Source organism: Phyllostomus discolor, chromosome 7 (genome assembly GCF_004126475.2).
Source record: "Phyllostomus discolor isolate MPI-MPIP mPhyDis1 chromosome 7, mPhyDis1.pri.v3, whole genome shotgun sequence".
NCBI lineage: Eukaryota > Metazoa > Chordata > Mammalia > Chiroptera > Phyllostomidae > Phyllostomus > Phyllostomus discolor.
The window spans coordinates 50,359,996-50,374,712 of NC_040909.2; the positions used below are offsets into that span (position 1 = coordinate 50,359,996).

Consider the following 14,717-nt stretch of genomic DNA (forward strand, 5'->3'; position numbering starts at 1 on the left):
CCTAGAACTTGAACCCCAAACTCCAGACTCCCAACCCAGTGCTCATAAAAAGCACTTTGACAGGAGCACCTAGAGTTTATGGCAGGGGCTGGATGGAGTCTGCAAGAAACAAGGGCAGTAGAGGGGTGGTAAACTCCATAAGTAAGGCATGGAAAGGAAAAGATGAGGAGATAAACCAAGCTGCCAAACGGAGACAGGTGCTCAAGGGATGAGAGGCTAGAATATGGATTGGCTTATTCAGAAAAAGAGGACTGACAGAGCAAAGGATGGCACACAGGGGCTGCTTCTTGAGCTCTTCCCAAAGACCCACCCTCCCTGGTCAGCACTAGGAACTGGTTTCGCTAAGTGACATACACATAGTCTATATTTAGGTCCTAGAGTCACCCATTGTTTCTGTCCCGGTGGACACTTGGGGTCACCACCCTGACCCAGCCCTCTCCGAGTCATACCTCTGAGTGTTCCATCAAGACAGGACTTTTTAGGATCTGAATCAACTTCCCCTCCCATGGCTCCCACTGGGAGTCTGGAGTTTTGAGCAAGCTGTAAAAACATGGCTGGAATTGGCGCTTTAAAATGAAGTACTGACCTTTTGTGGAATATGCTGCTTCCTTCCCTCCACAAAGTCAAGCCAGGGCCATCTTTATCACAGGATAGATGTTTCATGGCCCAATTGTTGCTAAGTGCTTACACACTAAGGACTCATTTTTCTGGTAGCTACCAGCATGTGTTATGGTCAATAAGACCTGGGACATGGATCACGTGTGCTGAGTGCCAACTCTGTACTAGGAGCTGTCAGGAGTCATTTCATTTATTCCTCATGACAATCTTATAAGATAGACACTATTTACTATTCCTATTTTACAGAGGAGAGGTTTGGTAACATACAGAAGATTGCATGGCTAGTAAGAGGCGAAGCTGGGACTCAAACCTGCATCTCCATGGTTCCAAAACCCATGCTCTTAACCACTGCACTCTACCATTTCCCACAAACACAGAACCACCCAGCCAAACCTCAGAGGATGAAGTCATGAGATCCGTAAAGGGTGCCTCACCTCCCTTTCTCACCCTCCACATCCAGTTACCAATGACTCCTCCCACATCCAGCCCAGGCCCTCCAGATCCTTCCTATGGAGACTCTCAGAGCCAAGAAATAAAAATTCATTTAATAATATTTTCAAGAGAAGAATAAAGGTCAGTAGCTAGCCAGACAATTACATTTTGAGTTCCAGTTTACATCCTTGAGAAATGTGTACTAAAGAGTACTCATTAAATCATCTGACTTTGAAATGGGGGAGGTATGAGAACTGTGTTTAACTTTTTGGGCAAAGACATTTGCATGTCTAAGATTTACATCAGAGCTAAATGAGTTTAGAGACATCTCCATTTGACAGGTGGGGAAACTGAGTCTGGCGAAGGCAGTGATTTGCCATAGATGCCTCTTATGTAGGTGGTGATCAGACTATGGCAAGCATCCACCAAAACAGGCTGATCTGCCAAAGGACTAGAAAGCAAAGTGTCACTGAAGATGCTGCATGCAACAGGCGTGGGAAGGGCCCCGTCATTCAAAACATCATGTGTCACCTCATAGCGAAGAATGTCACTTCTGGATCCATTCTGCCTGAATTTGAAGTCTGATCCCCTACTAACCAGCTAGGTAACAAGCAAATTAAATTAATTACTTCCCTACGCCTCAGTTTTGCCATCTGTAAAATGGTGATAATACTAATACCCAACCCCTATAGTGCTGTAAGAATTTCATGACCTAATGTGAATAAAGTGCTTAGTAATGTGGAAAGTAACTAATAAATGTTAGTGTTTATTGTACTATTCTCCATTAATGTTGCATTAACTATCACTGAAATGCAGTAAATCATTTTAGATGTTGTCAATTTCCATATCTCAAAGGCTCAAGTTATTCTTTATCAGGTGAGCAGTCAGGTGAGCAAGATGGGAAAAAAGAAAGATAATGAAACCACCCACATCACATGAAAAGTTTAAAAATTTATGTCTACAGTGGTCATGTACATAAGATCTGGAATTAGCATTACAAAAATCAGTCTCAGAAACATAATTCTGCTGAGAGGAACAGAAAAGCAATGGGCATTTCCTTTAGAAAATACTTTTGGCTTATCCAAAGCTTTAACAACTACCCACAAATGAAAGAGACAGAGAGAGTACACTTCTGGGCTACTAATTAGCTCATAGAGACAGAACATTTTCAGCCTCTCCTTCTGAAAGAACCCAAGCCAGGAGGCACCTACACTCATAATGATAACACCAGCAAGTCTGTGTCTCCCCTGATATTATCTGACCTCATCTTCCTAATGATGATACATTAGAAACACCTTGATTACTGTAAGGAAGGCTACAAAAAAGTTGCTCCAAGAGAATAAATTTCCAAAACTGAGTTCCACCATCTTACAATCCAAAAAAGAGAAGATCTTGCAAATCTACTTTATGATCAAAACAAAACAGAAGGCAGATGCATCCTTTTCACCCTCTCTTTTCCTTCCCATTAGCTGAAAACAGGTCTCTTATGAAAATTAATATACTAGCACCAAGGAGCAAAGAGCGAAAGACCCTCCCTCCCCTTGTTCTCTTCCAATCACAGATGTGAAAGGACGCACTGACAGCTAGCCACTCCGCTTTACTCACCATCTCCACCAAGCACAACCATTTGTGGTCTTAAAAACAACCACACAGCTCCTTTCTGATTCCTACTAAACTGAGGCAGAAGTCTGCCTCCATCATCCCAGGTGCTTTAACAGCAGCTTCCTGCTCAGTTTCTTGGGAAAGAAAACAATAGCTGTGCCCTCTCAACACCTCAGCTGCTGGCACCACTCAGTCAGATTTGGGTAGGAGTTGGGAGCTGGTCTAGCCCCAGGTCAACTGCAGGGAGCTTACCTGAGCACGGACAAAGAAGCAACACCACACCATGGGGCACTCCGACCTCATCCACCCAGGAGTCCCCCGCCCCTAACAGTGGCGGAGCCCTGCCGACGGGATACTCTGAGCGGAGTAGAGCATGGTTTCCCTGAAGGAACTCCTCCCCCCCCCACTTGGGCTGCATGACAGGAAGTGACAGGGGCCATCAGTTACAAATGTCAGGAGCTGAGAACCACACCAGCCAAGAGCTCTGGCGGTTTCTTTGCCGGCTGCTGCCACCTTTTCAGAGCACCCTGCCTTTTGGTATTCAAAGGCACACCAGAAATTCAGTTTCTGTCTGACAGTCCCCAGCCTGTAAGAAATACACAGTGCTCACTGGGTCCCCACTTAAAGCCATGCTGGGCATTTTGGCAGTTCTGAAGGGCATGATGCTGGGACAACCTGCCTCAAATCTGGAGCTTTGCAGACCAAACACTGGGGTGAAATGAAGAGAAGGAACACTGGGAGGAGAGTTTGGGGTATTCAGAAAGGAATCAGTAGTTCACCTGAACTTTACTCAGGAGTCAGAGGCCCTGCCCGGATACAGTGCCCACACTGAGTCCCAACTTCATAGAACTCAGTAAATGAGAGCGGTGGTAAGCACCACACCCATCCGTTTCTTTCTTTTTTTTTTTTTTCTTAGGGAAATCCTCTCTTCAGAGCCCCTTCAAAATAGCTGTGTCTGGAAACCTCCCTTTCAGCTTTGGACGTGGATAAGAAGAGGCCTTACTGCTCTTCTCAGAGTTACTGTGAAAAAAACTCACGGCTGACATTTCTCATTTTACCAACTGGGGATCTCACCAGACTGAACACCTTGGCCCGGTCCTCTGCCTTTTACAAAATCTAGGTTTCCTGGGTGAGAAAGATGGTCTCACAGTAAACTACAACATTTCAGATGAAAACTATGCCCTGTTCAACCCCTCCGCACAAACAAATCAACACCCTCACCCTGAATAGTGGTAGTTGGCTTCAAACCCAAGGAGACATAACTCCAGTGTAGCTTTCAATTATCTATATTTATTTTTCAGTTCCTTAATGGGGTAGTACTTGAATAGCAAAAATCTTTATTATTGCAACTTTAGACTGCAAAGATTTAGTCCAGGGTTTTCTGAGGCATTCTTATAAATGCACAGATTTTTTTAAAAGAGGCTTTGCTGTCTTGGTCCTGAAGTGGGGAGTCCCGCAAAGAGGGTTCATTTGAACAAGATTCAATCCAAAACTCAATTTCAGAGCTTACAAGAAAGCATCTCTCCCCACTCTCTCAGGCCAGGAGCCTGGCCCCTACCTAGCACAGCGCCTCTGAAGAGTGCCTTCTGTCCAGTCCACACACAGATGCACCAGGCTCTGGTAGTACAAAGATGAACTGCTGATGACAGAGAGTAAAATAAATGCTTCTAGGAACGGGCAAGAAGTGTTGAAGGGGACAAGAAATAACTGAGCCTGGCAAATCCATTTTTTATGGGACAAAGTCTGGGAAGGCTTCTCAGAGCGAGAGACACACATGGGCAGAATTCTGAGGTGTTCTAGGTGGAAGAACTGACAAGGACAACAGCAGCGTGGCACAGAACCACAGGGCACTTTGGAAGAAAAGCAAATACTTTGAAAGCGCTGCTCTCAAGGCTTGTTTGTTTCAAGAAGCATGGGGGAGGGGGGCAGGCTCCCATCTGCTTGGAGAAAGAAGGAAGTGAAATCACTGTAAAAAGGTTCAGGCAAGCATCTGGGTCACCTCAAGACCCAAGTGTAGGACCTAACAGGCCTGGCACCCAAGAAACAGTAACGGGTGCAACTCAATCAGCAGTGTCCCCAAAAGGTGGGTTTCAGGTCATTCTTGGGATCCCGTTTCCCAAAGCCTGATTCCCCAGGAAGCTAGGTGGCTGGTGGGGGAGGTATTCCTAAAAAGTCCTCTTGCTCTAGCCTCCTCCATAAAAAGGGTCCTGATTTGTACAGGCCTGTAAACAACCTCAGACTAGCCAGTGTTGGTGGCACCTGAGCTAATGAAGAATGTCAAACCCCTGAGGACCAGTGGAGGTTCCCATAAGCCTAGCTACTCCTCTCCTGGAGGATTTTCAAACAAGGCACTTTGTGGAGTTGCAGCAGCCAAGGCCCGGATCACCCCAGTAAGGATCCCAATGATATCTGAGATAACCACAGCACACTAGCATTTAATTCTTGGAGGGGTGGGCGGTGGGGTGGCACATTCACATGAACTAATCCTAGAATGATTAAGCCTAACTTCTGCCTGCTGATTTGAAACAAGAATGGAGAACCGAAACCCGTGGGCTGCAGCACTTCGTGGAAGAGGTGAAACTTGAGTGAGCTCTGGGGCAGGTAGCAGCCGAGAGGGAGGGAGGAAGGAAGGGGGAACCAGCAGATGCCCCAGCAGGGGAACAGGGCAGCCTGCAAAAAGGAAGGAAAGAATAGGGCATGGCCATTTCCTCTGATGCTCCTGCTTTGACCAGAGGCAAGAACTCCAGTAATGAAATCGTATCTGCAGAAGGCATCTAGGAGGAGCATTTCAATAATCAGAGGCTCCCACTCGGCAGGATGCAGGTACATCTGGGGCTTTAAAAAAAAGGAGCTTAAAAAGGGGCCGTAATGTGAGTTTCCATGTGGCATCCAGGACACCACCAAGTAGTCAAACATGTTTTTCTATTGATTTCTAAATTTCAAATGTAACATAGTATCCTTCCAATACACTCAAACCACACAGAAGTATATAAAGTAAAAAGTATAAGAAGTATATAAACCAAAAAGACCCCCACCTTTTCCTCCAATCCCATTTGCCAAAGTGGGGTCTAATACTCATGCTAGAACCAGATGTAGATAAGCGGTCACAAACCCAAATGCTTTCAGGGCTGGAGGTAAGGCACCTAGAAGGAAAGGCTGTGTGGGCACGGGGCACCACCAGCAGTGCTTAACATAGGTCAGGGCAAGGACTGTTGGCTCAGGGTGACCAGACACTAAAGTTTTTCAAGAGAAGCTGGAAATTCCTGGTTTTACATAAAATCCCCCAATTTTTAGACATTGGCAACTAATTCCTCATTTTAAAAAAAATACTGTACAGGCCACACAAAACACAGTTGCCAGCTAGATTTGACCTGAGGGCCATGAGTTTGCAACCTTTGGTGGAGATCCTTCTGGACAGTTCTTTCTAAATAAACATAGGTTGCTGAGTATAATATTTGTTGTGTTTTGTTTTCAAAAGTGGAATGATAACATTATTCTACCCCTTTCTTTCTGTCACTTAACATCCAGGGCATCATGCCACATAGTACTCACTTTAGTTAGACCCACACTGCTGAGCACCTCATGGTATACAAGTACCTTACTTAATTCATTAGCTCCTACCCTGGGAACACTCAGTGAACATGCAAGATGCACTTGAGATGTCACCTCTCAGTGGTTGCTCATTTCTCTTACCTCTGCCAACACTGAGAACATAACTCATGACGAAAGTGCACCTGTGAGCAGATATTAAAACATTCTAAAGCCACAATTACTGAAACCGTAAACGGTGACTGCAGATCTTTGATGTTTTAATATGAGAACTTAGCATGAATTTTTTCATTTGATCTTTACAATTGTCCTGAGGTAGGTCATACCAGGCCCAACAGAGACTGGAGGTGGCAGGGTCATGAGGGGAGCCTGGGTGGGCTGACTTCAGCGCTCCCGCTACATGCATACAGCCCCTGGGATCGACAGCCAGGAACCTGCCCAAGGATATTCCACAACTTGACCTTACAGCAAATTAGGACCACAAACCACTGGTGGAGAGAAGGATCACTAACTAACGGGACTATTCATTTCATGAGAAAAACAAGTGCCTCATTTTAAGGCCCTTCTTCACACTCATCCAAAATAAATTCTACATGGATTAAAGTGAAATATTAAAAATAAAAATATAAAACTATGATATGAAATTCTGGGGGCCCAGGTTCTCAGGGTATAATATTTTTCTTTAAGTGTGTAAAGTTGAATCATCAACTTATATTTATACATAAGAAGCCTCTTGTAAGGCACCTATGATGTGAAAACCGGCCCTGTTCTCCCACATCTGGTTCAATAACCATGCTGGCGACAGCCTCTTATTGGACTCTCACAGGTTTGGAACCAAAATGGGGCATAGCTAAGACACCACCAGCTGCTCCTCAAATCACTGGAACTCAAAGGGATGTATTTCCTGTGTCGTTATTCTGCACCTAAGGACATTGTCTGTTGAGAAACTTCTAGCAATTTTCTCACCACAAATATTATAAGAAACATACTCATCAGAGTTGTGATACATTCATTTACACAAAACAAAACAGTTGGATTTCAGTAGAATTACTTATTAATTAAAACTTTGTGACTAGACCTGGCCAAGTAGCTCAGTTGGTTAGAGTGTTATCCTGCTACACCAAGGTTGTGTGTTCGATCCCCTATATATAGGACACATATAAGAATCAACCAATGAATGCATAAATAAGTGGGATAACAATTTGATGTTTCTCTCTCTCTCTCCCATTTTTTTCTCTCTTTCTAAAAAAAGCCAATTAAAAAAAAAAAGTTGGTGACCAAAGACTTGAATATAAGACCTAAAACCACAAAACTCCTAGAAGAAAAACATAGGTGGCAAGCTCCTGATATAGGTCACAGTGATAATTTTTTTAATTTGAAAGCAAAAGCAACAAAAATAAAGAAATGGGGCTACATCAAACTAAAAGCTTCTGCAGAGAAAAAAAATCCAATAAAATGAAAATACAACCTATTGAATGGGAGAAAATAATTTCAAATCACATATCTGATAAGGAGTTAATATCCAGAATATATAAAAACTCATACAATTCAATAGCAAATAACCACAAACAGTCCAATTAAAAAATGGGCAGAAATTTTAAACAGACATATCACCAAAGAAGACATACAGATGGCCAACAGGTACATGAGAAAATGCTCAACATCATCAGTACTCAGAGAAATGCAAATGAAAATCACAATGAGATATAATCTCACACCTGTTAGAATAACTAAATATTATCAAACAGACAAGAAATAACTGTTGGCAGGGATGTGGAGAAAAGACAACCCTTGTGTACTGTTGGTGGGAATGTAAATTGGAAAAGAGAATAATGGAAAACGGTATGAAGATTCCTTAAAAAATGAAAAAAACTACCATGTAATCTAGCAATTCCACTTCTGGGTATTTATTCAAAGAAAATGAGAACACTAATTCAAAAATATATATGTGTTTCCCAAGTTCATTGCAGCATTGTTTACAATAGCCAAGATATGGAAACAACCTAGGTGTCCATCTATGGATGAATTAAAACTTGCATTTATAACAACATGGATGGACCTGGAGGACATTATGTTAAGTGAAATAAGTCAGACAGTGAACAAGAAATATCATATGACTTCATTTATATGTAGAATCTAAAAAACAAAACAAAAAAACCCTCATAGATACAGAGAACATATTGGTGATTTCAAGAGGTGGGGGTGGTATGGGGTGGAAGAAATGGGTGAACTGAGGTTTCTTTTTAGTTTAAATCAAGTGATTTAAAAAAAAGTTGGTGACTAATGGTGATTCTTTCCATTTGAATTTTATTCTGGTTCTTTAGTATCTTTCCTACTTGTACCCAAGAAACCACATAGTTCACAAAAGCTCAGAGTTGTCTGGGAATTTCAGAGTCCTTCACCATATTCCATTTGGTGACTTATATTTAAAATATGTGGGTAATTCCACAGACTGAAGTGAACAATAGGTGGTAAAACAATCTCATTAAAATGGGATTATAACAGTGACCATATTAAAATAGTATATTGCATATTGATTTAAACAAGGTCTCAACTTCAGAAAAGCATTATTTCATAGGTCTCAGGTTTCTGAGGCTATTGTCAAATTTAGGTAAGACTAAGAAAAAACAAAAATGTATGCTATGGTGGAGAAGGGAGGTATGGCAAAACTCTTTGGTGTTACTAGGTTGGCAGGAAGAAATAATGCACAAGTCAGTGAAATAAAAAGAACTCAAAGTATTCAGAACCTGGGAGTTTACTCATGGTCACATTTATTAAATGTTTTATATCTACTCCTCAGTGCTAGAAGTATGGTTAATCCAAGAACAACTTGAGCAACTACTCTGCCCCCCTCATCATGAACCATGGACAAATAGGAGGGGGTCCAGGCCAGGGTTGGCTGGAGGCAGGTGGTTTAACTCGAGGGACTGACCATTTGAAAATGCTGATGCTCTCTCCTAGAGCCCTGCTTAATATCCTTGCTCAACAAGATTACAAAATGATGAGAAGAATGTAGGAGCAGACCTGGCTGACCAAGGTCAAGAATGAATAAATAAAAAAAGTCTTCATCTGTGGTTTCAACATGAGAACTAAAATAAATGAGGCTGAACATGGAAGTCTCAACAGATTGCTAATCATGGCTAATCTGAGTGCTTATCTCACTGGTTTTGTTACAAGACATAGTTCGAGCACTGTATTTTTTTCTTTTTAAACATATCTGACATTTTATCATCAAATTCCTCACATTATTTTGGCAAATGATACATGGACATCTATTTTAAAAAGCAAATTAAAAATAAGGAAAGTCATGTTCTGATGTGTGCTGTGAAGCAGCCAACACCCAGCCTGGCCCCTGTGTGAACACAAGCCAGGGAAGCCTGAAGAGTTTTGGCAGGGACCAGATTGGGGCACTTGCAAATAGGTTCATTCCATTTAGTTCTTAGAAACATGAACACCCTTGCCCTGGACAGTGTGGCTCAGTTGGTTGGAGCGTTGTCCTGTAACCAAAAGTTTGCGGATTTGATCCCCAGTTCATGCATGTACAGGAGGCAACCGACTGACGTTTCTCTCTCATATCAATGTTTCTCTCTCCACTCCTCTTTCTCTAAATGCAATGAAAAAAAATGTCCTCAAGTGAAGATTTAAAAAAAAAAAAGAAAGAAAAGAAAAGAAAAGAAAAGAAAAGAAAAGAAAAGAAAAGAAAAGAAAAGAAAAGAAACATGAACACTCTAACTACAGCTTTTTCAAAGGACTATCAGGTCCCTTCGTTATACTATCAGTTAAAAGTGAAACTCCAGCCAGTTGCTGACCTCTGCCCAAATCTTAGGAAAAAGAAGTTTTGAAAATTGACTAGCTGATATCTATCAGCCAAAGAACTTCCTTACCTGGAAATGAAACTCACTATTAATATTAGGATTATACTGTCAAAATTGATTAGAAGTGGAAAATCTGAATATGAGGGGGGTGGTATTCCCAACCCTTGAATATGCAGGAAGATTTTTCTTTTAAGTAATTTGCTTATATCACAAAGCAACTCTTGATGAACTGGATTTCTGAGATAAAAATATATAACAAAAGCAGAAGTCATTTTTATTAAAAGGTTTTTCATTGTTATTTTGACCCCAGATATCTCCTCCTGGGTAATTTCTGGAAACAACTGGCTGGGTGGAATAATCAACAATAAGTTAGCATGGGAATTCTGATTTTTGGCTCTGGCGTTTACCAGTTGAGTGACCTGGTAAGTCACTTTTTAACTTCCTTGACCCTCAGTTTCTTCATCTGTAAAACAGAAATAATGATTCCATTATCCCTCCCAGGTTGTAGAGAGAATCATGGGACTCTAGCTGATCTATGTGTTTAAAAGCAGAACAAAAGATGATGAAGATATTAGGGGGTTATTATACTATTCTTTGTATTTTTGTATAAGTTTAAAATTTTCCATAATAAAATTTTTTAAAAGACACAAGCACAACAATAATGCCTGCTTATTTTTTTTCAAGCAGAAAAGGAAGTGTAATTATGAACATCAGTTCAAATTTTCCTGTTAGCAAGTTGAAAAGTTGGTACCAAATCAGAAATAGTTTGATTTTTACCCTGATTTGAATGAGAACTGCCAACTGGGCATCTAATAAGAAAAAGGCAACGGAAATCTGCAGTTTTCCATTTCCCCTCTCATTCCAATGAGGGTAAAATGGGAAGGAGGTTAAAACTTAAGTCCTATTTATTTCCAGAATATTATATAATGTAGATTTCCTTGAAGTCCTTGGGCCCGTATAAAAAGTTGAAGACTTTTATGAAAATACCCCCAAGATGATACCAAGAGATTTAAAAGTGTGTGTATACACATGACTCAGAGTGTTCTTCTGCCTACACAACAGTGAAAGTGAGGGGGTTGTTTGTTTTATTTTGTTAGTTATGTACGCATGTGTACTTGAAGAATAAATACTGTATTGCCACTTTCTTCCTTAAATTGGAATCAGAAAGTAATCATCAAAACACTGGAAACCAGCAAACCAAGCAGGGAATATTTAGAAAAGGCTCCTGGCTCCCAGATCCCACCCAAAGGAAGCTGATTCTGGTTGGAAGCTCAGTGTTTTCTCCCAGTTAGGACTCTGCCCTGGATGGAGGTTGTCCCTTTAAGGCAGACTTCCTGGTAAGGCTCTCATATTTGCGCATGCAGCTTCCTGGAGACAGTATAAGATAAACAATAAACTCTGCAGCAAACTCTTGGACAATAAGCCCTGCATGGTCATCATAAGAAGCATGACAATGGCTAGGGCATTTCCAACAGGAATGCAAATCCGTGATAAACATGAGGAGAAACATGCTACCCCACACACCTGCACAAACTCAACTAATTAAAAAAAAAGTTCCACAGGAACAAATTTGGAGGACACATGGACAAAAACTAGGGGTGGGGGGTAATGGGGGGAAGGGGGGAGGGTTGGGTGGGTGGGCTGGAATGGGAGTAGGGGGGAGAAAACTGTACTTGAACAATGATTAAAATAAAAAAAAAAGTTCCTAGCCTCCTATCAGATTGAGAAATAGTTGCTACAAAATTTAACACTATTTTTTAAAATCACAGTCCAAGAGGAAAGCAGTCAAGTCTTTCTTAAAGGACCACCACCTCTTAAATGAACATGGCTGAGGCCAAGTTACTCCAAGAGTAACTTACTCCATGTGTCTCTGAAAGGGGCATTTATCATCCTCTGGATACTCTGTAGCTCAATCCCCTTCCTAGGTTTGGGGATGCCCCAGCTCATGAATCAGAGCCCACATTCCACCAAAGGAGATGAGGATGCTACACATATGCTTCCCCAGCTTCCCATGCAGTCAGTTAAAGCATGAGAACATGAGCAAGGTTCAGCCAATCAGATACTCCCAGTCAGACTTGGTATCAGAAACTGGCATACAAAGCAGCAGGGACTCTGCAGACTCTGTTCTGGTGGGGGTGGTGGCAGCTCACAGAGAAGGCAGTGAGGGCAGATTGAGTAGCCTGTTTTGTAACTAGCATTGGTGGTGCCAGCAATGGCCGCCCAACAGTGGCAAGAATGGTATCCTGGGAAATGTTTGGTAGTGATACTTGGGGTTGTTCATGGTTCCCTGATCCCTCCAAAATTCTCTGAGCTTCCTACATCCTTTAATAAATTCATTTTCTTGAATGCAGCAGAACTGGGTATTATTGCTACAGGTTAGTAGTTCATGTACACAGAACATTGGATGGACTAGAGATGAAGTATTCCAGAAATCAATCACGCAGATGATTCTGAGCCTAAGGACTGGATGGCTTCTTTTGACCCAAACACTGTCTCCTGGGCTACAAAGCCCTGCATCAATGAGCCCATGTTTTCCTGCTATACCTCATCTCATTCTACTCTCCTCTGCACTTCAAGCTCTGGTCACTACTTCTGCTCCTCATCATGCTCTTTCCTGCCCCAGGGCCCTTGCACTTGCTCTCCAGAAAACTCTTTCCTCTGGTTCTTCACATTGCAGCAACCTCCTTTTCGTAGTTCAGTCTCAGTTTACAGAAGGCTTTCAATGACCAGTCTGTCTAAGAGACCACACCGCAAACCCCACCATTATCTGTGGCTATACCCTGTTAATTTCCTTTCCAGCACACATCCTGTGATTAATTTATTTCATTATTAATAACAATAGCAACCGCCACTGATTGCAGACTCTCTGTGTGTCAGACATTAGGCTAAGCTCATTTAATTCTATTACCACCCTATAAGATAGGTACTTTTATTACCCCTAGTTAATAGACGAGGAAATAGCCTCAGGGGGGTTAAGGAAGTTGTCCAAGATGCCAAGCTTGGCAGTGATACAATAGGGATTTGAACCTAGGCCCACAGTGTGGGCTCGTTTCTACAGTGCTCACTCAGGCTGTGGTCTGACAGCAATGGTGTGAGCATCGCCCAAACAGCAGGGTCTCAGCCACAGGACAGGGTGAGCTCTCACAGAGCCTACAGCCTAGTGTTCCAGATCTCCCACCTGAGAATCTCCTTTCTATTCACTGACCCTCCTCAAGGGAGAAATGTGTAAAGAGGGGGCAGGCATCCTTCATTCAACAGCTCTAAGTGTCTGGCACACAAAAATACCACAGAGGACCTCACAGGCCAGAGGGGGCACAGACCTGCAAACAATGTTTTCTGCTCAACCTGCTGAGTTCCACAGCCTTGGAGCACTAAGAACACAGAGGAAGCAGCCAGGGATGATGCTCAGGTCTCCCCAGTGAAAGTGTCATTCCAGCAGATTGCTGGGGGTGCACTGGAGGTGCCAGGCTGAGGGGGCAGGGTGCTGGAGCAAAGGAGAGAAATGGGGAACAAACGTGGCTCACTTGGGAAGGGAGGAGATGTTCAAAGGGCTCGTGGAAGGGATAGGATGGGAAGACTGGAAGATGAGAAGGTTGGAGCTGAGATCGGAATTTCAACTATGTCCTATAGAAAATGGGGAAACAGAGCAAGTTTTCTGGCAGATGCACAACCAGATATAAATCCTTTTTTGTCAAGCACAGAGGTCATGGCTATGCCATATTGCTCGAGACATTGTGGTACCCTGTTCCCTATTTTAAATACATCAGCTAAAAGCCAGGAATTCTAACAACAAAAAATTCCCTGTCTATGTTTCCCAACTCCCTCTTCTATCTGAATGAGAAGTGAGATAAATTTGCCCTTCCAACATGAGTTAAGCACTGCCACTCCCTCCTGGAATGCGAAATTACACAGAGCTCACACATCGGAAATTTATGGAGAAAAGGACTTTCCCTGCTACAATTCCAGTCATCTCTGCCCAGATTCTCCCAATTTGATAATGGGAACCTCACCTCTGGGTTGTGTCATCATTAAAATAAAAGGCCGATTTTTTTTAAGAATGTGCAAGGCTGAGGCACAAAGGCCCTCCTGTGTTGAATGAGCCTCTGAGTGCTGTGGGAGGGGTCCCCAGAAAGAAGGTCTGGGGCTAAGTAGGACCAGCACGTAGTAACAGGTCCTAGGAAATTATATGCTAAGTTTGCAGATGAGGAGGCCTGGGAGCACCAAGCTCAGTCAAAATGGCAAGGCCACAGCATCTGGAAAACTGGATATTAATAAAGGCAGTTCAGCACAGGGGTTAGGAATAAGAATTCTGACCCAAACAACCTGGATTCAAATCCCAGTGCTATTGCTTATTGTGTGACCTGTCAATTTACTTACCTTCTCTGTGCCTCAGCTTTGTCATCTAGTAAGTAGGGATAATAAGAGCACCCATCACTCAAGGTCTTTGTGAGGATCAAATAAGTCACTTAAAACAATGCCTGGCACATGATAAGTAACAATAGCAGCTTATTGGAAACTACGTAAGATAAATAATGAGCTTTGCAGCAAAATCATGGACACTAAACTCCCATGTGGGACAACAAAAAGCAATTATAAGTGCTGACAATGGCTAGGACATTTCCAATAGGAATGTAAATCTACGCAAATAGTTGTTACTGCTATCATCATTATATATAAGATTTATTATGATATATAGTATAA

General features: G+C 42.3%; 1 protein-coding gene across 3 annotated transcripts in view; it reads right to left on the reverse strand.

Annotated features, from left to right (window-relative positions):
• The window catches only part of ARHGEF3 (Rho guanine nucleotide exchange factor 3), a 320,037-nt gene that overhangs the window by 176,579 nt on the left and 128,741 nt on the right, over positions 1-14,717 (reverse strand). Inside the window, exon 1 of one of the 3 annotated variants that reach the window (XM_028517989.2) lies at positions 2,905-3,002. The exons of the other annotated variants lie outside the window; for them this stretch is intronic. Within the exon in view, the coding sequence (XP_028373790.1) occupies positions 2,905-2,955 (51 nt within the window). The 5' untranslated portion in view covers positions 2,956-3,002. Of the gene's footprint in view, positions 1-2,904; positions 3,003-14,717 lie in introns of those variants that run through there. 3 annotated transcript variants of the gene reach the window in all.